This window comes from Dictyostelium discoideum (assembly GCF_000004695.1).
Source record: "Dictyostelium discoideum AX4 chromosome 4 chromosome, whole genome shotgun sequence".
In the NCBI taxonomy this organism is placed as follows: domain Eukaryota; phylum Evosea; class Eumycetozoa; order Dictyosteliales; family Dictyosteliaceae; genus Dictyostelium; species Dictyostelium discoideum.
This window is the reverse complement of record NC_007090.3, coordinates 1,902,005-1,924,504: the sequence shown is the minus strand read 5'-3', so window position 1 is coordinate 1,924,504 and position 22,500 is coordinate 1,902,005. Positions and strand designations below refer to the sequence as shown.

The following is a 22,500-nucleotide window of genomic DNA, read 5'->3' as shown; positions in this document are numbered from 1 at the left end:
CATATATATACATATAAAAAATGGCATCACCAGACCAAGATCCATATTATTTAGCAGAACAGTAACTATCTTTTTATTATATTTAAAAAAAAAAATATATATTATATATATTATTTATATATTAATATGTATACATATTTACTTATATAAAATCAAAATATTTGTAAAACAAAATAAAAAAAAAACTTTTTTTTTTTTTTTTTTTTTTTTTTTTTTGGTATATATTAGAGATATAGCATCTTCAGTTAGAGGTATAATGACAACACATGAAAAATGGAAACAACTATTATTTAATACAAATACATATACAAATAAAGAATTTAAATGGTATAATAAAGAGATAAGAAAAGTTTTAGCAGTTATAGAGGAGGATATAGGTGATATTTTAGAAGCAATTGGAACCATTGAAAAGTTCCCAGGTAGATATGTTTTAGCACCAGGTGAATTGGATAGAAGAAAGTTATTTGCAAATGATGTAAAAATAAAGATAAATGAAATTAAAGAGGATTTACAAAGTCCAAGAGCATTAGCAAAGATTGAAGAAGATAAACAGAACGAACTCCTCTCATCAGAGAAGAGAAATATGATTGAGAGGGGTGGTAAATTTGAAGGTCTTAGAAGAGCACACGATGAAGATAATAGAGACTTCCTTCGTGAACAAGCAGGCTATCAAAGAGAACTTATGAATCGACAAGATGAGGGTTTAGATCAAATGAAAGATGATGTTCAAATTTTAGGTGAAATGGGTAAAGCTATGCATTCTGAATTAAAAATACAAGAAGGTCTTTTAGATTCATTACATGATCGTGCAGCAAGATCAAGTGAAACTTTAGGTAGTGTAATGAGAAAATTAGATAGATTCATGGAATCAACAAGTAGTAAACTACAATGGACTATCATTGCAATTTTAGGTATTATTTTCGTTGGTTTAGTTGTATTAACTACAATGATTAAAAAATAATAATAATAATAATAAAAAAAGAATATATGGTATATCTAAAATATTCAAAATAAAATAATAAACAAAGAAAAAAATAAAAATAAAATAAAATAAAATAGAATAATCAAATTATTGTAATAAATATATAAATTATTTAAAAAAAAAAGACAAAAGAGATATTTTAAAATTATTATTATTATTTTATTAATTTTTTTTTTTTTTTTTTTTTTTATAACGATTCTTCTTTCTTTCTTTCTTTTCTTATTCATCATCTGATAAAACTAAATCTTCAACCATATCATCATCATTACCTTCACGTTCAACTTTGAATTTTGGTTTCTTTGGTAATTTAGTAATTGTTTTTGATTTTTTAGTTGGTTGTTTTTCTTGTTCTTCATCTTCATGGTATAAGTCTTCTTCATCTTCATCATCTTCTTCTTCATCATCATCATAATTTTCTTCATCATCTTCATCATCTTCATCATCTTCATCATCATCTTCATAATTATAAGTTTTAGTTGATTCAATAAGAGTTTGTTGAAGTTGTTTACTTTTCTTTTTAAGTGTTAATAATAATTGTTTTAATGGAGTGATTTTGTATTTCTCTTTGAGAGCATCAGAGAAAGCTTGAATTTGTTTAGTTTCTTTTGGAGAGAAAGAAACTTGATCTCTTTGTTGTTTAACTAATTTTGAAGTTTTTTCAATTGCTTCTAAAATCTCTTGAATATCTGATAAAACCTTTGGTCTATATTGTTTACTTTTAAGTGCTTTTTTCAAATGGAGAATTACTGGGGTAGTTAATTCAGGGAAACCAATATGATAATTGAAACATGTTAAATTCTCAACTAATAACTCTGTGAATTGAGATAACATACCATCTTGGAATTCTTTACTATTTAATTGTTGACCAGTGACAGAAAGAGTTGTATAGAAATTAATTAATTTACTCTTCTTTGAATTTGATGCACTTACTGAACCTTTATCAGAGGCAGCGGCACCACCACCACTACCACTACCACCACCATTTTTACCTGATTTTTGTTTCATTTCAGAGTATTCTAAAACATCCAATAAATAAGGTGTACAATTGATGAATGAACCATTTGTTTCAGCTAAACGATTAAGGAAACGAATACAATGGAAACGTAATGGAAGGAATTTACTTGATGGAATTAAATTAATCATACCAATTACAATTTGAGTTATTGGGTATAACAATTGTGAAATTTGTTCTTGGCCTGGATATGCTGATAAAACTTCAACCCATGCACGGACACTATTTATAAATTGCCAATTGTAAATATTTTGGAAAGATTCTTTAGTGTTGGTATTTAATGAATTTCTAAGATGTACTGCTAATTGACGAACATAAACAAATGCACTACGATATGAACTTGCGAAATCTAAACCATAGATTTCAATAACACAATTACACATGAAATTAATTAATGGTAATGATGTTGTACTAACAAATTTACTATTTCTAACAAAATTCAAATAAATTCCTTTCAAACAACCATCAATAAATGGGAATGGACATAAAATTGCTTGTTTTCTAATACAAAGGAATGCAATAATACGAACACTTTCTTCTGCTGATGACCAATTGTTTAATAAATGCTAAATAAAAAACAATTAAAAAAATAAAAAATAATTAAAAAATAATATGTTAATAAAATGTGTTTAAATAATAAATTAAAAATAAATGATTACTTACTTTCAATAACATTTTTGAATATTTTGTAAAACATGAAGAATAACAAATAACTTTTTCTAAACCTTTAAGAATAATTAATAATAAATTTGATTCAGATACTTGAGTTAAGAGTTGAATGATTGATCTAATATAAGAACTGACACAAGATTTAACGAGATTCCATTTTTTAGATGAACTTGGTAATTCAGTTTTATTATTTGCATCTGTAATCTCTTGATCAGAGTTTTTAACACTATCGTAATCGAGTAATTTATCAAAGAATTTTGGCATATTTTCAAGACAGATTAAAAGGGTTCTATTGAATACAGCAGTATTTACAATTTTATATGGTACTTTGTCAACCTCTTTCAAATCACTACCTGCATGTGATGCACATCTAAATGCAACTACTAATTTCTTAACATTTTGAACTGTTGTATTTTTATTTGCTTCTGAAATCCATGAATCTAAAAGTGCTGATGTTAAAACTTCTTTTTGATTCTTTTCTTTTTCACCCTCTCCTTCACCTTCAGCATCTTCAGCGTCATCATCGTCATCACTTTCTTCATCATCATCATCATCCATTTCTGTATTGAAACTTAATAATTCTTTATCATTTTCACCAAGAAACTCAAATAATTTTGGATCTTTTTTCTTTAATTCATCTAAATCTTTTTTATGTTGTGTAATTTGTTCTTTTAAGGATTTGGTTTTTTCAGAGTCTTTACCAACTTCTTTTTTATCTTTTTTATTGGCCAATTCTTTATCTTTAGAATCTAATTCAACTTCAACTTCTTCATCCTCTTCTTCTTCTTCTTCTTCATCATCATCTTCTTCACCCTCATCATCATCATCGTCATCCTCTTGTTCATTTGATACGATTTTTGTGTTACGGATTGGTTGTTTTTCTTCTAATTGTAATTCTTCCTCTTCTTCACTTTCAACTTCTCTATAATTGGCTATATTTTTTAAGAAAAAAAAATAAAAAAATTAATAATTTAAAAAAAAAAATAAAAAATAAAAAATAAAGATATTTATAAATAAATATTAAAATTACCCATAGACTTTTCAGAAACTTGTCTTCCTTTAACTACTTTTTTTTGGAATCTTCTTTGTTTCTTTAAGGCTTGAATATCTACCTTTTTAGTTGATTTCTTGATTTTACCCATTTTATTTTATTTTATTTATATATACAAAGTTATATATTTATTATATTGAAGGATGAATGAAAAAAAAAAAAATAAAAATAATAATAAAAATAAAATAAAAAAATAAAAAAAAAAAAGATTTGGATGAAAAAACGAAAGCCTTTCGTTTTTTTTTTTTTTTTTTTTTTTTTTTTTTGGAATCACGAAAAAAAAAAAAAAAAAATTTAAAAAAAAAAAATTTTAAAAAATAAAAAAAAAATTAAAAATAATTATTTGTTAACTTTTTTTATTTTTTCTTAAATTAAAAATTAAAAATAGTTTTTGTTACCCATTACTAATTTTGGAACATCTTTTTAATAAAACCAAAAATAAAAACTAAAAATAAAATAATTTATCTAATCAAAATTTTTTTTTTTTTTTTTTTTAAAATCTTTTATCATTAGATTAATATTAGAAAATACAAATAAATAATAAATTATTTTTTGATTAAAATTACAATTAAAATATACCAACGGATAAAAAAATATATTTTTATTAATTTTTTTTTTTTTTTGTTTTAAAAAAATAAAAGAAGTAAGAAAAAAAAAATTTAATTTATTGGATGTATTGAAGCATTTTGGGATGATTGTGGTTGTTGTGGTGGTTGTTGTTTTAATTCATAAAATAATACATAGGCATCAGAAGTTTTAACTTTTGATTTATCGATAGCATGATAAGAGGAATCACTAATTAAATACCATTGATCTTTGTTATTTTTAATACAAGAGGTATAGTGACCAGAACCCATACCACCCATATGATTGGAGACAGCATACAATTGATAGATCGGAGGAGGATTTGATTTATTGAGTACCCATTGTGAAATGTCAAGATTATCCAACGGGAAATCGACAAAAGCATTAATTTTCTCATGACGATGGCCATGAACATAATGGAAACGTTTCAAATGTACCACTAAAATCTTTGGAGCACTCCATAATTCCAATTTCTTCATTGAACCTTCTATATGAGCTTTACATTGAGGACAATACCAAGTATCGTTTGTTCCGAGTTTTTCACTCTTTGTATAAAGTTGTAAACAATCATTCAAGGTGATTTCATTTCTAAATTCGGTTTTCAATTGAATACTCTTATCTTGAACGGTGAATGGTGAATTTGGATCGTCATGTTCTGTGAAATCGATATACTTTAAAATCTCTGGTCTCCAATCGATGGTTAGATTATTACAACCTTCACGCCAATATTTTGGATTCTTATAGAGTGAATGTAAAGGTTTATCATTACATTCCACTGGACAACCAGTACATCCATTTGGACAACGATCACAATGATTTCCATAACCATTGGTTGTTTTCAATATAAATGGATAAATTGATTCAAACATTTCATCATCTGTAACTGATGATGTATCATCTTCTTCAAACATTTCATCATTTGTACTAATATGACTATCTTTTTCAAAATTTGATAAAATATCTTGTTGTTGTTGTTGTTGATTATTTGTATTATTATTTGTATTATTATTTGTATTATTATTATTAGTATTATTTATATTTTCATTTTCTTCATTACTATTATTATTTGGTAATTGAATATTTTCTTTTGAAAGTTTTTGTTTTAATGCAGATTTCCAACCTTTTTTAACTCTATGACCAACACGTTCCCAAACCATCCTATATAAATCTTTACAAGTTGTTTCAGAATAATTTAATAATAATACATAAGGAAGTAGGGTCAGATCATTCTTTTTTCTATGCATAACATGAATTCTTGAGATATCATCACCAGCATGTGGTAATTCATAGGCTATTGTAACATCTTTATCTTTGATGGAGATGAGATTCTTTTGATCATTTAAAAAGGTGTAGATTCTATTTTTGAAAGTTTCAGCCAATGCAATACAAGATGATTCAATTCCAACGATCTTTGAAAGTTCAACACGTAAAGTTTCTACATCTTCACGTTTTGGTAGCTTTAGACAATATTTAATTGGTGACATTGCATTGTTTAGACAGTAGATACCATTTGGGTCAGGACCCAATGCTTCTGAACCCATTTGTGGCTTCCTACGAAAGAGTAACACATCGAATAGTCTCTCGGTTGGTACAGGTATGGGTAGAGTGACAAACATATAGGGGTCAAAGGTGATACTAACTTTTGAACATTTTGCACAAACCAATGTTGATTTATATTGACCTTGAAAGAGATTGACAATGATCGATTGATTACGTTTAATATGATTATCCCACTGTTCATTGGCGACAACAATGTCTTCACGTGGTTCCTTTGGTTCATCTTTCTCCTCTTGATAGGGTTTCTTTATTACTTTATTCAAATCCTCGTGTAAACCATCCAAAAGGAACGAGAGTAGTTCTTGACTGTCTTGTTGAGAGATTCCACTAAATTGTGGTGCATACTTTCCAATGATCCATTTCAAATGTTTTGGTGCTACACAACTTGAACCACTCCACATATCTTTCATTAGTTTACCATAGATATCTGCGATTTGACCTTTCATACCCAACGGATTAGTTTTATTAATATCACCTAAATAACGACCACTAAGAAAATATTCAACCAATGGTCCTGTATGAGCTAAACATTGAATTGATGAATTCATAAAACAAGTGTTACCAAGGTTTGATAAACCACAAACCTTACCATTACTAATCAACTCTTTAGTTGATCCATTTTGTTCAAAAGTTGGTGAATTTTCATTTGAATTTGAACTACTTGTACTACTAGTTGAACTATTATCTCTTATATTCATACCACCATTAGTTGTACTTGCTCCACCACTTTGATTACCATTATTACCACCATTACCATTACTATTATTGTTGTTACTACTTCCATTATTTTGATAATAAGATGGATCTGAATAAGATCTACCAGGATGTGTTTTCTTTTTAAAAATATTACCAATCTTTTTACTAATTTTATTCATTAATTTTGGATTATGATGTGAAGAAGATTGATCTGATGACGACGCTGATGATGAAGAATTACTACTACTATGACAATTATTATTTGGTTGAAAATGTAAAATTAGTTGACTTGAATTTTCAAATTTTAAATCTTCTAATGTTAAATAATCTCTTTTAATTGGTTTGATTTTTATTGAACCACTATTACTGTTGTTATTATTGTAAAAAACTAATTTCATTGGATCAATGTTTTCAACTTTACCAATATATTCTCTTAATTCACTTAGAGATGATTTTAAACTTTTTTGAAATAAAAACTCTTTTGTGGAATTGTTTGAGGTTGATGATGGTGGTAGTTTTGATAATTCACTGATTAGAGATTGATGATATTTTACACCAACTAGAAGTGGTCTAACTTCAACATACAATTCATTTCTTACACCCAATTCAACCACTTTTCTCTTTATCTCTGGTCCACCTTGATACCATGATACTAAAAGTTTCCAAACTCTATTTGGTATAATTTCATAATCCTCTTTCTCTGTCACCCTCTTTGAAACAATTGGTTCACCCTCTGAATCATTACCTTCTATAATCTCTCTATTATCTATTGATTCTGGTTTTGCTGAATCAAATTGAATACTATTATTATTATTATTATTGGCACTACTATTATTATTATCTTCAACTGATTTATTGTTAGTTGTCGCAGTGGTAGTTGTAGTAGTAGTTGTAGTGGTACTAGTGGTAGTTGAACAATTTAGTGGTGTTGTATTTGAACTGTTTAATGTGGTATTGTCATCATATTTTACATAATTTTTCCAAAGTTTTAACCAACGAGCTGATATAATATTAACTACCTCACCTGAAACCAATTCTTGTGACCAATTCTCTTTAATTAGTTTTTTTTGTTCTAATTGCTCATTTCTCATGGTTTTATTATTATTTTTCTATAATTTTTTTTTATTTTTTTTTATTTTAATCTTTTAAAATTTTTTTATCCCCTTTTTTTTTTATTTTTATTTTTATTTTTTTTTTTTAATTATTTTATTAATTTTTATTTACTTGTTTTTTTTTTTATTAATTTTTATTTACTTGTTTTTTTTTTTTTAAAATAATTATTATTACTATTATTTTTTTTATTTATTTATTTATTTATTTATTTATTTTTTTATTTATTTTTTTTTTTAATATTTTTTTTTAGGTAAATATAAAAAAATTTAATAAATTTGGTTTATGTTATTATTACTATTATTATTATGATTATTTTTTTTTTTTAATAAATACTATTATTTTATTTTTTTAAAATTTTTTTATTTAATATAAAATCAAACAAATTAATGATCAATATTATTATATTTTATTATTATTATTATTATTCTTTTTCTTATTATTAAAAATTTTTTGCTTTCATTAATCTTATATCCCCCCCAAAAAAAAAAAAAAAAAAACAAAAAAAAATAATAAATAAAATTTTGAAAATGTGTGAGCGAATTTTTAATAAAAAAAAAAAAAAAAAAAAAAATTAATTAAAAAAAATAAAAAAAAAAAAATAAAAAAAAAAAATAATAAAAAGAATTAAAAAAATCAATAAAAAATTTTCAAGGAAAATTAGATTGTTTCTTGTTTTGTCTTTTTTATTTTATTTTTTAAATAAATATAATATTAAATATATTATATATATATTTTTATTCAAATTATTTATATATAATATATATATATATATATATTTATATATAAATTTTTTATTTTTATATTTAAATTATTTTTTAGGGATATGTAAGTTCAAGAAAAAAATTTAAGACAATCATGAAAGAAAACTAAAAAAAGAAAAATAAATAAAAATTTTCAAAAATGTTTAGTTTCTCAATAAAAAGATTAATTCATAGAAAAATATAAAAAAAAAAAAAAAAAAAAAAAAAAAAAAAAAATTTTCAAATTCATTTTTTCAAATTCATTTCATAAAAAGCGCGCACCCGAGTGTATTAATAATAATTTTTTAAACATAGAAAAAATAATTAAATAAACTTTTTTTTTTTTTTTTAAACATATATACATATATATATATTTATATTTTTTGTAAAAACAATGAATAATGATATAATTTTAGTAGTTAATCAAATTGAACAAGCATTATCATTATTACATGACCCAAAATCAAATAATAAACAAAGAGAAGAATCACAAGTATTTTTAGAAGAGATCAAAACCAGAGCAAATGCACATTCTTATGCAATTGCAATCATTACCACATCAAACAATGATATATTGAAACATTTTGCTTTACATATTATAGAGACCTTGGTAAAGAATAGATGGTATGAATGTAACGATCAAGAGAGAGAATTAATAAAGAAGGAGATATTAGAATTGATGAGAAGAATCACATCGAATGAACCAAAATTCATAAAGGAGAAATTAGTGACCATTTTAGTGGATGTTATTAAAAGAGATTGGCCACAACGTTGGATGAATCTATTGACATCATTGATTGAAATCTCAAAGATATCAGACACACAAACCGAATTGGTATTATCAACATTTGGGTTACTACCACACGATATCATCTTTGACACTGGCTCAACATCACAAGTACTCTCTGATCAACGTAGAAAAGATTTAATGGCTGGTATTAATTTAGCGGTAACTTCATTATTTGAATATTTCTATCAATTGTTAGAATCAAAATATACACAATACAAACAACCAACACCAGCAACAACCACAACACCACAACAAACTAAACAAGTCATTCATCTCATTAATGTACTTTTAACAACTTTAAGATCATATATTGAATGGGTACCATCAAAAGTTATCTTTGACCATAAATTGGATCAAATCTTTTGTCAACTTATTTTAGATGTACCATTTAGAATGGGTGCTTGTGAAAATTTAATACTTTTCCTTGGACGTAAAGGTCGTCCTGATGAAAGAATTGAATTAATTCAAACTCCTTTTAATTTTATGGAAAATTTTTTAAATTCAATTAAAATTAATTCAGATTTTGAAGATGATTATTCATTTCATAAAAGAATTACACAAGTAAGTAATAATAATAATAATAATAATAATAATAATAATAATAATAATAATAATAATAATAATAATAATAATAATAATAATAATAATTAATATTTCTTTCATTTTTATATTTTTTTTTTTTTTTTTTTTTTTATATAAAAAGGCATTAACAATTTTAGGTACAGTTCATTTAAATGCATATGATGATAAACATAAAATACCAAATAATTATAATATTTATTTACAATTAATGCTTCAAATGGTTTCACATCCAAGTATTTTATTATCATCATTTGTATTACCATTTTGGCATACATTTATAAAGGTGGAAAGTTTGGAACTTTCATATCTTGAAGAAGTGATTAAACAAATTATGGAAACAATGTTGGTAAAATTCGTTAGAATTGGTGATCCAGAGAAATCAGATTCAGAGCAATCAAAATATAGTGAAATTGATTTTGGTACATCAAAAGAATGGTCAAACTTTTTCGGTGGTGTTAGAACTCGTTATTTGGATATCATCAAATTGATAACGATTCAACGTCGTGAAATGGCATACATTTTCATTGCAACTAAAGTTGCCGATGTATTGGATGCATTAAAGGCAAATTTAAATGTAGCATCGCTATCACATGAACAAACATTGGTATTGGAATCACATTCACATATTTTAGATTCAATTTTATTGAATATTAAAGATTTCACACCAGAATCATCATTATTCTTTAATAAAGAACAACAGCAACAACCAAATATCATACAATTAACTGATAGGGTATTAAATTTACTCTTTGAAATTAACTCAACCGAGCCAAATATTACATCATTCCAAATCGATTGTCTTCAAGCCTATATCTTATATTATCAAACTAATCCAGAATCAATTAAATTCCTATTGAATAAGATCGTACCATTGATTCCATTCCCAGGTTTAGATAATCCAAATAGATCCTTTCAGAATTCAGTTTTACATACACGTAGAAGAGCCATTAGTTCATTGATTGGTATTTCCACTAATATCTCTCATCTAATGAAACCATACTTTGATATTCTCTACAAATCAGTGGTTGAGCTATTTCAAAAGAATGTTGTCACAGAGACAGAGAAAGTTATGCTTTTCCATTTGTTAATTGTCTTTAGTAATAACCTACCAAGTTATCAACAAACTTTGGATTTCTATAAAGGAATTCTAACACCAATCATTGAACAATGGGTTTCTCTTGAAATGTCCACTGCATTATCATCACCCGATGCTTTTATTCAATATTTAGGTTTATCAATTGCCGATAGTCAAAATTTAGATGCAACATTGGTTTCAAGAAGAAAGAATATTCAATATGTTGCTTCAACATTACAAATCTTTTGGAAGAAATCTCAAATTCCAACCAATTCAAGTGATGAACTATTTGCACCATTCATTTCCAATGGTATTAGTTACAATGGTAAATGGCCAATCTCTTCATTTGTTAAACAAGTTTTACCTGGTGTTTTATCATTAACACGTACACTTCATCAATTATGGATGCCAGAACATCGTGCAAAGATACATCCATCATTAAGTACCATTTTCAATTTAGATGATTCAATCACTGCACCATTATTAGGCTTTGAGTATCATAAAGAACAGAAATCTGAAAGTTCAAATGTTACCTTTCTTCGTAACATATTAGATTGTTTAAGGGATGCTTGTTATGAAATTGTTGGTTACGGATTCAATCATTCGGATGAATTATTTAGTTTACCAGATTTACCATTGGTATTATTGGATTCAGTTTTCTCATATTTGGAATCAATTGAAAATAGACATCTAAAGTTATTGGTTAAACATATCCTAAATTATCTCATAAAGAATTGTCCTACCAAATTAGAGCATACCATTTTCGAACCAATCTTACCATTATTATTCTCTGTACTCTTTAATAGAATCAAAGCAGGTTGGGAACTTATTAAACTACGTTCACAAAAGGGTGAAAAAGAGAATGAAAAGAATGAAATCGTTGAAGATAAGATTTTACGTGACGTTTCAATGGAGTTTTTAATGTGTTGCTCAAATATAATCACACAATCACCAAATTATATTTTCAGTAGTATCGATGTTATGACACCAATGGTATATGGTATCTCTAGTTGTCTAATGGCAATGGATACACCAATCTTAAAGAAGTCATTGATTGTCTCAACTCAATTACTTGTGGATCATGAGAAAGTAAATGATCCAAAATTCTTCAAATTGATTGGTTCAGAAATGTTTGGTTGTTGTATAAAGATTTTAATTGTTAATAAATTTGCAGAATTTTCAAATGATATCCAATCAATCATTCGTTTAATCTATATGAAATATTATCAAATTTGTAATTATCCTCAAGAGATCCTTTTATCATTACCAAATATTACTCCCCCAATTCTTCAAGCTTTCAACAAAGATCTAATTTCAACTCGTTCTGAAAAATCTCAAAAAGTTTTATTTAAAAAATTATTACAAGATGTTATTGGTATTCCATTAAATAAATTAAAAAAAGAATCAATTTTAGATTTACCAGAGAAATTATTTATAAGTAAAATTAGTGATCAATCAAATGAAAATATTTCAAATATTTCAAATTTATTTAATTAAATAAATAAATAAATTACTAAAATAAAATATAAATAAATAAAATATAAATAAATAAAATTTTAAATAAATAATAATAATATTCTTTTTTTTTTTTTAATTATCTAATCTTTTATTTAAAATTGATTCTTTTAAATCAAAATATTTTAATAAACAAAGTAATAGTATTGATATAATACAATTACCAATTAGAATTGTAATTGAAATATTATAATTTCCAAATGATTCTTTTAATGAACCAAGTAAATATGGAAACACAATTAAACCACAATTATATGAAGTTCCAATGAATCCATAACATGTACCAATAATTGATTGTGGTGCAATGATTGGAATTGATGAAACTATTGTTGTATTTAACATTGAATAACCAATACCACAAATTACAATCCACCATAATGGATAAACATTTGTTGTCAATAGTAATGTTAACCCAATTATCATAATCACCAATGATATCAGTAATACAAGTATTCTCTTTGTAAATCTCTTTATTAATATCCCAACAATTGGTGAAAATGTTGCACTAACTATATGTTCACTTGATAAAATTAATGCTGCTCGGGATTCATTAAAACCATACTTTTGACCTAAAAAATCAGGTCCAATAATTGCCAACCCAAATAATGCTGTATATCCAAAAAATACAATTCCAACAATTAACCACATTCTAATTGGTACTTGAATTAAAATTGATTTAACTTTATCTTTAAAATTAATTATTAATTTTAAAATTTTATTATTATTATTATTATTATTATTATTATTAATATTTAATAAAACTTCTTTATCATCTTCATTATTATTAACTTTATTATTATTAATATCTCCAATAATTATTATATTATTATTATTATTATTATTATTAATATTATTATTAATATTATAATTATTTAATAATTTATCTTTTTCTTCATTTGATTGATATTGTTTAATATCATTAAAATTATTTTTAATTAATAGATAAAGAATGTTTAAAGATAGACCTAATAAAGCTATAAAGAAAATTATCCATAAACTTAATTTAAATCCTAAACGTTTTTTAATTGATGGTAATATAGTTAGAGAGATGAAATTGGCTGAATAAATCCAACCAACAAGTACTCCCATACATAATGATAAAGTTCTTGAATGAAACCATTTTGACATTATTGTATTTGAACATGAAATTAATGATTCTCCTGCAAATCCTAATATAAATCTTGATACTAACATTAATGGGAAATTAGGTGGTGATAATGCTCCCACCAATGTTGAAATCACAACACAACTACTCAATACTATACTAACAATATCTGCTCCAACCATATCAATAATCATACCACTTAATATCACCATAAATACATTTGGTAATGCATATAAAATAAATAATCCACTAAATTGTGATGATGAAATTGAAAATGTTTCATCTATTATTATTATTATTAAAAAAAAAAAAAAAAATTATATATATTAATTAATATATTGATAATTGGGGGGTAGTGGGAAGGGAGAGAGGAATCATTGATTCAATAAATTAATTTACATACAAAATGTATGTGATAATGCTTCAGGTGATGTATATGAAAAGAATGTGCTATAACCTAAATTCGATATTAAAAATACTAAAAATATTGTTTTAAATGTTTTAATTGAAAATATTGATAAAAGTTTTAATTTAATTTGAGTTGTTGTATTTTGGTCATTATTATTATTATTATTATTATTATTATTATTATGAAGAAAGCTTAAACTTTTTTTTAATATTTTATTTGAAATATTTAAATCTATATAATCCATTTCTATATTATTTGAATCTTTTAAAATTATTATATTATTATCACTAAAATTATCTTTATTATTATTATTATTAATATTATAATAATTAAAATCATTTTCATTATTTATATTTCCATATTCTTCATTATTGTTTTTATTATTATTATTTTCACTATTTTCATTATTTTCATTATTTTCATTATTTGTGTCATCCAAAATTGTATTCACACTATAATAATAATAATAAGACCCATTTCCATTTGAATTTTTTGTAATTTTATTTTCACTTTCACTTTTATTTTCATTTTCATTTTCATTTTTATTATTACTACTATTATTATTTTCATTTTTATTATTATTTATATTATTACTATTATTATTATTATTATTATTTTGAATTATTGGAGGAGTTGTTGAAATTGGTGAGTTTAATAAATCATCTGATTTTACTATAAAAATATTATTACTATTATTATTATTACAAAAATTTAATCCAGAACTACTACTTTTGAGTAAATCTTTGGGAATTTTATTATTATTACTATTTCTAATATTAATTTCTTCATTATTGGATAATGAGGAAGAAGAGGAGGATAACATATTTATCTCTCTCTTTTTTTTTTTTTTTTTTAAAATTGTAAATTTAATGGGTGTTGAATTAAATAAAAAAAAATAAAAAAATAAAAAAAAATTATGTGTATAGGAAAAAAAAAAAATTATGTGTTTTGAAAAAAAAAGTAATAAATATTTTTTTTTAAATTCAATTGCTATAAATAAAAAAAAAATTAAAAGAAAAAAAAAAAAAAAATCAATAAATATGATAAATAACCAGTCGGTTGTTAAAAAAAAAATGGTATTTATAATTATTCCATTTTTTTTTTTTTTTGGTTTTAATTTTTTTTTTTAATAACCGACTGGTTATCTATCTTTTTATTATTTTTTAATTAAATTTTGTTTTTTTTTTTTTTTAATTTTTGTATTTTTTTTTTTTTTTTTTTTTTTTTTTTTTTTTTGTTTCATGTTCTAAAAACGATAACTTCACAATAACTGACGCACACACTCCCTCAACTTCTTTTTGTTGATGATTTTTTAAAAACTATTATATATATTTATATTTAAAATAATAATTTATTTAATTATATTTATTATTATTTATTTATATTTTTGATATAGAAAAAAAAAAAAAAAAAAAAAAAAAAAAGATGATGTTAGATAATAAAAAAAAATTAAAAAATTCAGAAACAATTTATAAATTCAATTATCCAGAAGTTAATTTAGATACAATACCACAAGAAGTTTATGATTCAGTACTTGAAAGAAATAAGAAATCAACACAATTTAAAGATGAACCAAGATTATTTTTAGGTAAACAAGAATCGTTATATGATATAACAGATTTTGAAATTTATTTTTCAAATAAGAAAACGGTAAACAATAAATCATCACCCGATAGATATATTTATATTGATAGGATAAATTCAGAGAAAATGAATTACTACATCCAAGGTGTGATCACTGGTCCCCCTGGTTCAAAATTTTTTAATCAATTAGTAAGTGCAGAGATATCAGAATACAGTTTACAATATGGTGCAAAAGAAGAATGGTCCCTATGGATTCAAGTTTCCTGTGATTCTTGGTTTAGATTAAATCAACCTTTCTCTGCCTATGGTAAATTCTTTTCACCAATGTTTTATAGATTTAAAGTCATTATGAATACTTCGGAATTTTTTGAAACAAAAGTTAAAAATAAATCAACAAATAAATATAATTTAGAAGTTTTAGAGAATTATGTAAGTTATTTTTATAATAATAAAAAGTAATAAAAATATAATTAATTATAATTTGTTGTTTTTTTTATTAAATAGATTCATAGAAATTATGATGATTATCAAATTGGTGATATACTTGGATTTAAAGATGAAGTTTTAAAACATGTTGGTGAATTTTTAAATATAAATATAAAGGCGCATGAAGTTATTTCTAAAATAAATAGGGAGATGGATTTAGCAATTATACAAAAAAAAAATTCTGGTAACTATTTTTTTCTTTTTTTTTTTTTAAATTTACATAATTAAAATTACATGTCAAGAAAAACTAATTATTTTTTTATTATTTTATTATTTTATTTTATTTTATTTTATTTTATTTTTTTTTTTAGCAACAATTAAAAATATTGAAATTATTAAATTTCTACCACCTCAAACATATGTAAATGTATTCATAGATAGAATTCAAACAGAAATTGGTAAAGAACTTAAAAAAACGAGAATTGACACCATTGGTTGTTTTAAAAGTAAGTATAAAATAACTTTTTATTTAAATTTTTATAATATAATCATATTAATTGTAAATTAAAAAAAAAAAAAAAAAAAAAAAAAAAAGAGAGATTTTTAGAAAGAATCCAAAATACATTAACAAATGATGATCGTGATAATAGTGAAGAAAATGGAGATGATGAAGATGATGATGATGATAACGATGATGATGATAATGATGATGATGATGATGATGATGAAGATTATGATTATGGTGGTGGTGATAGTATTAGTGATAGTGTAATATTTAAAAATAATGATCATAAAAATAGTAGAGAAGATTCAAATAGTAGTACAGATGATAATCAAGAGTGTATTTCAAATTATGATTTCAATTATAACTATGATGATGAACTTCATCAAAAAGAAGCAATCTTATCTGAAAAGAGAGAGAGAGATACTGGTGTCAATCCAGATTCAAATGATGTACTATCACATGACTACCTTTTAAAAGATGATATATTATGTTTCAAAAATTTACCTTTGGAAACTATAGTTTATAAAGCCTATGGCAGTTTATTCACTTTACCAGGCCTAGATATCAATTTAGAGACCTCTGATAATTTTGATTTCGACACTAATAATGAATTCACTGATGATGTTTTACCATTTTTAATTTGTAGAGTTTGTGGTCACGCTAGACAAATCGTTGGTGCAACTTGTGATCCATCTCAAAATATCAATGAGGAAATGAGTGAATCCATCGTTGATTATATCATTCATTTAGAGAAACATCGTATGGAAATTCTAAGATCAATATCAAAGAAATCCAGAGATAGATTAGATAAAAGTTTGGTTTTTAATAGTTTTTTAACTCGTTCAAAAGTTGAAAAACTTGAATCAAATTCTTTAAAACAATCTTTAAGAAAAAGAAAATCAATTTTATCTTTAAAAAAGAGATTAGAATTATTAAAAATTAAAATTAAAATTAAAAATGAAAATGAAAATAATAATAATGAAAATAATAATAATAATAATAATAATAATAATAATAATAATAATAATAATAATAATAATAATAATAATAAAAATAATAATAATAATAATCATCAAAATTCCACTAAAAATAATCCAGTTTTTAATTCTTGGCCATAAATATGTTTTTGTTTTTTGTTTTTTTTTATTTTCTTTTTTTTTTTTTTTTTTTTTTAATAAAAAATAAAGACTTCTTAATTAAATATAAATGTTTTATTATTTTATTTTATTTTTTTTTTTTTTTCAATTTATCCAATTACAACGTCTCTATAACTTTCACCAGTTTGGTTTTTATATTTTTTTTTATCCTCCACCAACTTGGAAGTTTAGATAATTTAAAATCTAAAAATTTAAGTTTTTTTTTTTTTTTTTTTTTTTTTTTTTTTTTCTGTTTTTGTTTTTATTTTTTATATTAATTTATTAGACATGTCAATTTTTTTAAAATGTCACACAAATAATTTTTTTTATTTTTTTTTTTTTTTATTCTTTTTTTTTAAAACTGTTTTAAATAATTTTTTAAAAAAATGATTAAAAATGATAATAAACCATTTATATTTTTTAGTTTTTGTGGACAAGCATTACAAACAAAAACATTAGCACTTGATCTATATAATGGAAATAAAGTTTTTAAAGAATCAATGGATAAACTTGACTGTTTTATTAAAAATAAATATTTTAATGGGGAATCAATGCTAAACAAATTAAGAACTCAGCCAGATGATGCAATCCCAAATAGAGATCAATTTGTTGTTCATTCATTTTTATTCATGTTTCAAGTATCAATTTTTGAATTATTAAAAAGTGAAGGAATATCTCCGTCTGTAATTTTTGGAACAAGGTAACAAACATATTATAAAAAGAAAAAAAGTAAAAAAAAATAATAATTATATTTATTTATTTATTTATTTATTCTATTCTATTATACGTAATAGTTGTGGAGAAATATCAGCAGCATATTGTTCAGGAACACTTGATTTAGAAACTGCTTGCGATATTTCATTTTTTAGAGCATCAATGACATCAAAGGTAAGATCATTAAATGCACCTGCAAAATTAATTGGAATTGATATTAGTTGTGAAGAATACAATAGACTATTTTCAGAGAAATATCCAAATGTTGAAATGGCAGCAATATTATCACCAAAACACGTTTATGTTGGATGTGGTGACATAGAACAAGTTGATAGACTCTATGATGATGTATTGAAACAAGGATATCAAGTAAAAAGTTATCCTGCACAAATTGCATTTCACACTAGTGCAATGGATTGTATAAAAGATGATGTTTTAAAACAGATATTCATACCAAAACCATCAGCAATACCATTATTCTCGAGTGTAACTGGTGAAATGTTTAATAATAGTTCATTAAAATTTGATCAAAATTATCTTTTTAAAAATCTTAGAAATACAGTCCAAAATGTTAAAACTCATCATAATATTTTTAAATTTATTGAAGAAAATGGAGGAACAAATGTTATCGTAGTAGAAATATCACCAAATCCAACAATGATCCCAACTATTAAAGAATCATTAAAAACCATAGATTCAAAATTGTTTAATTCTTTGCGTGAAAATTACAAAAACAATATAACTTTTTTACCAACACTTGAAAGATCAAAAAATGATATCATATCAATTAATGAAACAATTTCAGAAATTAAAAAACTCTTTTAAAATTTTAATAATAATAAGTAATATTTAATATTTAATATATCCATTAAAAAAAAAAAAAAAAAAAAAAAAAAAAAAAAAAAAAAAAAAAAAAAAAAAAAAAAAAAAAAAAAATTAAATTAAATTAAAATGAATAAAAAAAACAGGTATCAAATATTTAAAAAAAAAAAAAAAAGGTAAATAATTTGAAAAAACAGAATATAGGGAAGGCAGATAACTTGGAATATATGCTCTCCAAAAAATTTTTTTTTTTTACTTTTTTTTTTTTTTATTAGTTTTAATACAATTTTGTATCGTTCAAATACATATCATTTAAATCTTTGATTAAATAATTTTTTTGATTTAAAATTTTTAATAATTAATTTTTTAAAAAAAAAAAAAATAAATAAAAATAAAAATAAAAATAAAAAAACACCACACTAAACATTTTTTTTTTAAACAAAATAAATTTATTTTTTATTTTTTTAAAAAAAAAACATTTGTAGTGTTTAATTTTTATAAATAATTTTTTATACCCTTGTAAATAATTTAAAATGAATAGTTATGATAATTCATCAATTGTTTTTATTTTTTGTGGTCAAGCTACACTTTGGAAAACAATGGCATTAGAACTTTATAGTGGAAATCGAATTTTTAGAGAATCAATGGATAGAATTGATAATTATTTAAAAATAAATTATTTTGATGGTGAATCAATGTTAAATAAATTAAGATCACTTGGTGATGATGAATCTCCAAATAAAGATCAATATTTAACACATTCAGTTTTATTTATGTTTCAAGTTTCATTATTTGAATTATATAAAAGCGAAGGTGTAAATCCATCTTTTATTTATGGTGTTAGGTAATTAATTTTATTATTATTATAATTTAATATTTAATATTTTTACTAATTTAAAAATTATTATTATTATTATTCTTATTATTATTATTATTATTATTATTATTATTATTATTATTAAAAAGTTGTGGAGAAATGGCAAGTTTATATTGCTCTGGTGCATTAACATTAAAATCAGCATGTGATTTAATAATGGACAGAGCAAAGTTATTGGATGTTGTGTTGAAAAAGTGTCCAAAAGGATTTTCATTTTTTGGTTCAATTGGATGTGATGATTTCATTAAAAACTATTCAAAGAAATATCCAGATGTTGAAATTGGTGGTCGTCATACAGACTCTTTTACATTATTTGGTACATGTAACTCTGAACAATTTGAACAGGTTTTTAAAGAGTTAAATGAAAATGGAATTCAAACTAAAAGATTAAATACACAAATCCCATTTCACACATCTGTTATTGATTGTGTTAAAGAAGATGCTTTGAAAATAAAGGATATTGAATTTAATGAATTTTCATTCAAAATTCCAACTTATACATCATCAAATGGTAAAATCTATAATGAAAATAATCCATTCAACATATTTAGAAGTATAAGAGATTGTCTTTGTACTAAAGTTGCTATTGAAGATATATTAAGAACACTAGAATCAAATGGTAAAGAAAAAGTCATATTTGTTGAATTATCACCTCATCCAATTAGTTCACCTTATATGTTTGAAATTGTAAAAACTTTTAAATCAACAATTTTCACAACAACTTCAAATATTGAAAATAATCCAAATGTAATAGCACTTTCCTCATTAAATAAAAACAATAATGACAATATTCATTTTAATGAAATTTTAGAAATTTTAAAAAGAAATTTATAACTTTAATAATAGTAATAATAATAATAATAATAATAATAATAATAATAATAATAATAATAATAATAATAATAATAATAATAATAATAATAATAATAATAATAATAATAAGATTACACAATAATTAAAATAAAAATAAAATAAAAAAAAAATAAAAATTAAACACCACTAAAAAAATTAAGTATAAATAAAAAATAAATAAAAAATAAATGAAATAATAATCTAAAAGATTTAATGATATGATGTTAGGATGATGATCAGTAATATTCTAATTTAAAAAAAAAAAAATAAAAAAAAAAAAAAATTGTTTTCTCACTTGATTAAGAATTTTAATTATCTTCCAAATGAATAAAAATAAACAATGTGAAATGAATGCAACTCCAAAAATAAAAACTGTAAATTAAATTATTTTTTATTACTTTTATTATTTGAAAATAAAAAATTAAAATATAATAATAAAAATATAATAATAAAAATAAAAATATTAATTTTTTTAAAAAAAAATAAAAAAAAAAATATATTATTAATCTCACATCTATTTATATATTTTTACCACTCAAAAAAAATTTTGAAAATTAAAAAAGCTCTCAAATTACAAGGATGGTGGATAAAAAAAGTAAGATATCGATAAATATACAAAAAAAAAAAAAAAAAAAACCAAAAAAAAAAAATTAAAAAAATAAAAAAAAAAAAAACAATAAATACTAACTTAAAATTAATTTAATTAATTAATTTTTTTTATTTAAAATTATTTAAATATATAATTATATATACATACATATTTATATATACATATAAATACTTAAATACATAGATAATATGAATAGTAATATTGATGATTTTTCAAAGTTAAATCCAATTGTTTTTCATTTTTGTGGTCAAGCAGTGCATTGGGGTGAAATGGCATTAGAACTTTATAAAGGAAATAAAATTTTTAGAGAATCAATGGATAAAATTGATAATTATTTAAAAATAAATTATTTTAATGGTGAATCAATGTTAAATAAATTAAGAAAATCAACAAATGAAGATAAAAACAATGAAGACCAATATTTAACACATTCAATTTTATTTATGTTTCAAGTTTCAATGTTTGAACTATTAAAAAGTGAAATGATATTACCATCTTGTATTTTTGGTATTAGGTAATTGTTTTTTATTATTTTAATCATTATTATTATTTTTATTATTATTATAATTATTAATTATTAAATATATTTATATAATTAGTTGTGGTGAAATGGCAAGTTTATACTGTTCTGGTATTTTATCATTAAAATCAGTATGTGATTTACTTATTGAAAGAGCAAAATTAATGGACACATTTTATAATTTAAACCCAAATGGTATACCATTTTTCATAAAAATGGGAGCAGATCAATTCAATGAAAAATACTCTAACAAATACTCAGATCTTGAAGTTTCTGCCAAATTTTCAAATTCTTCAACTTTAATGGCAACTTGTAATTTAGAACAATTTGAACAATTGGAAAAAGAGTTTAAAGAAAATAATATTTTCATTAAAAGAATACCTTCGAAAATCCCTTTTCATTCATCAGCATTAGATTGTATTAAAGACTATGCTAATAAAACTAAAGATGTTGAAATCAAAAATTCAAATTCAAATTCAATCATTCAAACTTATTGCTCATATAATGGTAAACTCTATGATCAATCAAATCCATTCAATATTTTTGAAAGTATTAGATCTTGTGTTGATGCTG

General features: G+C 22.8%; 9 protein-coding genes across 9 annotated transcripts in view; 6 read left to right on the top strand and 3 right to left on the bottom strand.

The window, feature by feature from the left end:
• Nucleotides 1-20: 20 nt before the first annotated feature.
• On the top strand, nt 21-961 carry syn10 (hypothetical protein; the record flags this gene model as incomplete). Its single annotated transcript, XM_633507.1, has 2 exons — nt 21-61; nt 229-961. The coding sequence occupies 2 exons, from the start codon at nt 21-23 to the stop codon at nt 959-961; spliced, it is 774 nt and encodes a 257-aa protein (XP_638599.1).
• A 240-nt stretch (nt 962-1,201) lies between these two features.
• Nucleotides 1,202-3,805, bottom strand: DDB_G0284383 (hypothetical protein; the record flags this gene model as incomplete). The annotated part of the gene is made up of 3 exons (XM_633506.1): nt 1,202-2,560; nt 2,658-3,595; nt 3,694-3,805. The coding sequence occupies 3 exons, from the start codon at nt 3,803-3,805 to the stop codon at nt 1,202-1,204; spliced, it is 2,409 nt and encodes an 802-aa protein (XP_638598.1).
• A 568-nt stretch (nt 3,806-4,373) lies between these two features.
• DDB_G0284381 (peptidase C19 family protein) lies at nt 4,374-7,643 on the bottom strand (the record flags this gene model as incomplete). Its single annotated transcript, XM_633505.1, has 1 exon — nt 4,374-7,643. The coding sequence occupies one exon, from the start codon at nt 7,641-7,643 to the stop codon at nt 4,374-4,376; it is 3,270 nt and encodes a 1,089-aa protein (XP_638597.1).
• Nucleotides 7,644-8,799: 1,156 nt separating this feature from the next.
• Nucleotides 8,800-12,349, top strand: xpo5 (armadillo-like helical domain-containing protein; the record flags this gene model as incomplete). The annotated part of the gene is made up of 2 exons (XM_633504.1): nt 8,800-9,756; nt 9,899-12,349. 2 exons carry the CDS (start codon nt 8,800-8,802, stop codon nt 12,347-12,349), a joined length of 3,408 nt encoding a protein of 1,135 aa, XP_638596.1.
• Nucleotides 12,350-12,442: 93 nt separating this feature from the next.
• Nucleotides 12,443-14,704, bottom strand: DDB_G0284377 (hypothetical protein; the record flags this gene model as incomplete). The annotated part of the gene is made up of 2 exons (XM_633503.1): nt 12,443-13,755; nt 13,876-14,704. 2 exons carry the CDS (start codon nt 14,702-14,704, stop codon nt 12,443-12,445), a joined length of 2,142 nt encoding a protein of 713 aa, XP_638595.1.
• A 250-nt stretch (nt 14,705-14,954) lies between these two features.
• DDB_G0284455 (hypothetical protein) lies at nt 14,955-17,514 on the top strand (the record flags this gene model as incomplete). Its single annotated transcript, XM_633502.1, has 5 exons — nt 14,955-14,957; nt 15,307-15,894; nt 15,970-16,135; nt 16,263-16,397; nt 16,487-17,514. 5 exons carry the CDS (start codon nt 14,955-14,957, stop codon nt 17,512-17,514), a joined length of 1,920 nt encoding a protein of 639 aa, XP_638594.1.
• Nucleotides 17,515-17,918: 404 nt separating this feature from the next.
• Nucleotides 17,919-19,071, top strand: DDB_G0284375 (hypothetical protein; the record flags this gene model as incomplete). Its single annotated transcript, XM_633501.1, has 2 exons — nt 17,919-18,232; nt 18,327-19,071. 2 exons carry the CDS (start codon nt 17,919-17,921, stop codon nt 19,069-19,071), a joined length of 1,059 nt encoding a protein of 352 aa, XP_638593.1.
• Nucleotides 19,072-19,601: 530 nt separating this feature from the next.
• On the top strand, nt 19,602-20,779 carry DDB_G0284453 (hypothetical protein; the record flags this gene model as incomplete). Its single annotated transcript, XM_633500.1, has 2 exons — nt 19,602-19,912; nt 20,035-20,779. 2 exons carry the CDS (start codon nt 19,602-19,604, stop codon nt 20,777-20,779), a joined length of 1,056 nt encoding a protein of 351 aa, XP_638592.1.
• Nucleotides 20,780-21,595: 816 nt separating this feature from the next.
• Nucleotides 21,596-22,500, top strand: part of DDB_G0284373 (hypothetical protein) — a gene marked incomplete at both ends in the record, with an annotated part of 1,174 nt that continues 269 nt past the window's right edge. The window contains 2 exons of the mRNA XM_633499.1: nt 21,596-21,921; nt 22,007-22,500. The exon at nt 22,007-22,500 is cut by the window's right edge and continues 269 nt beyond it. Coding sequence (XP_638591.1) covers nt 21,596-21,921; nt 22,007-22,500 — 820 coding nt within the window. The remainder of the gene's footprint in view (nt 21,922-22,006) is intronic.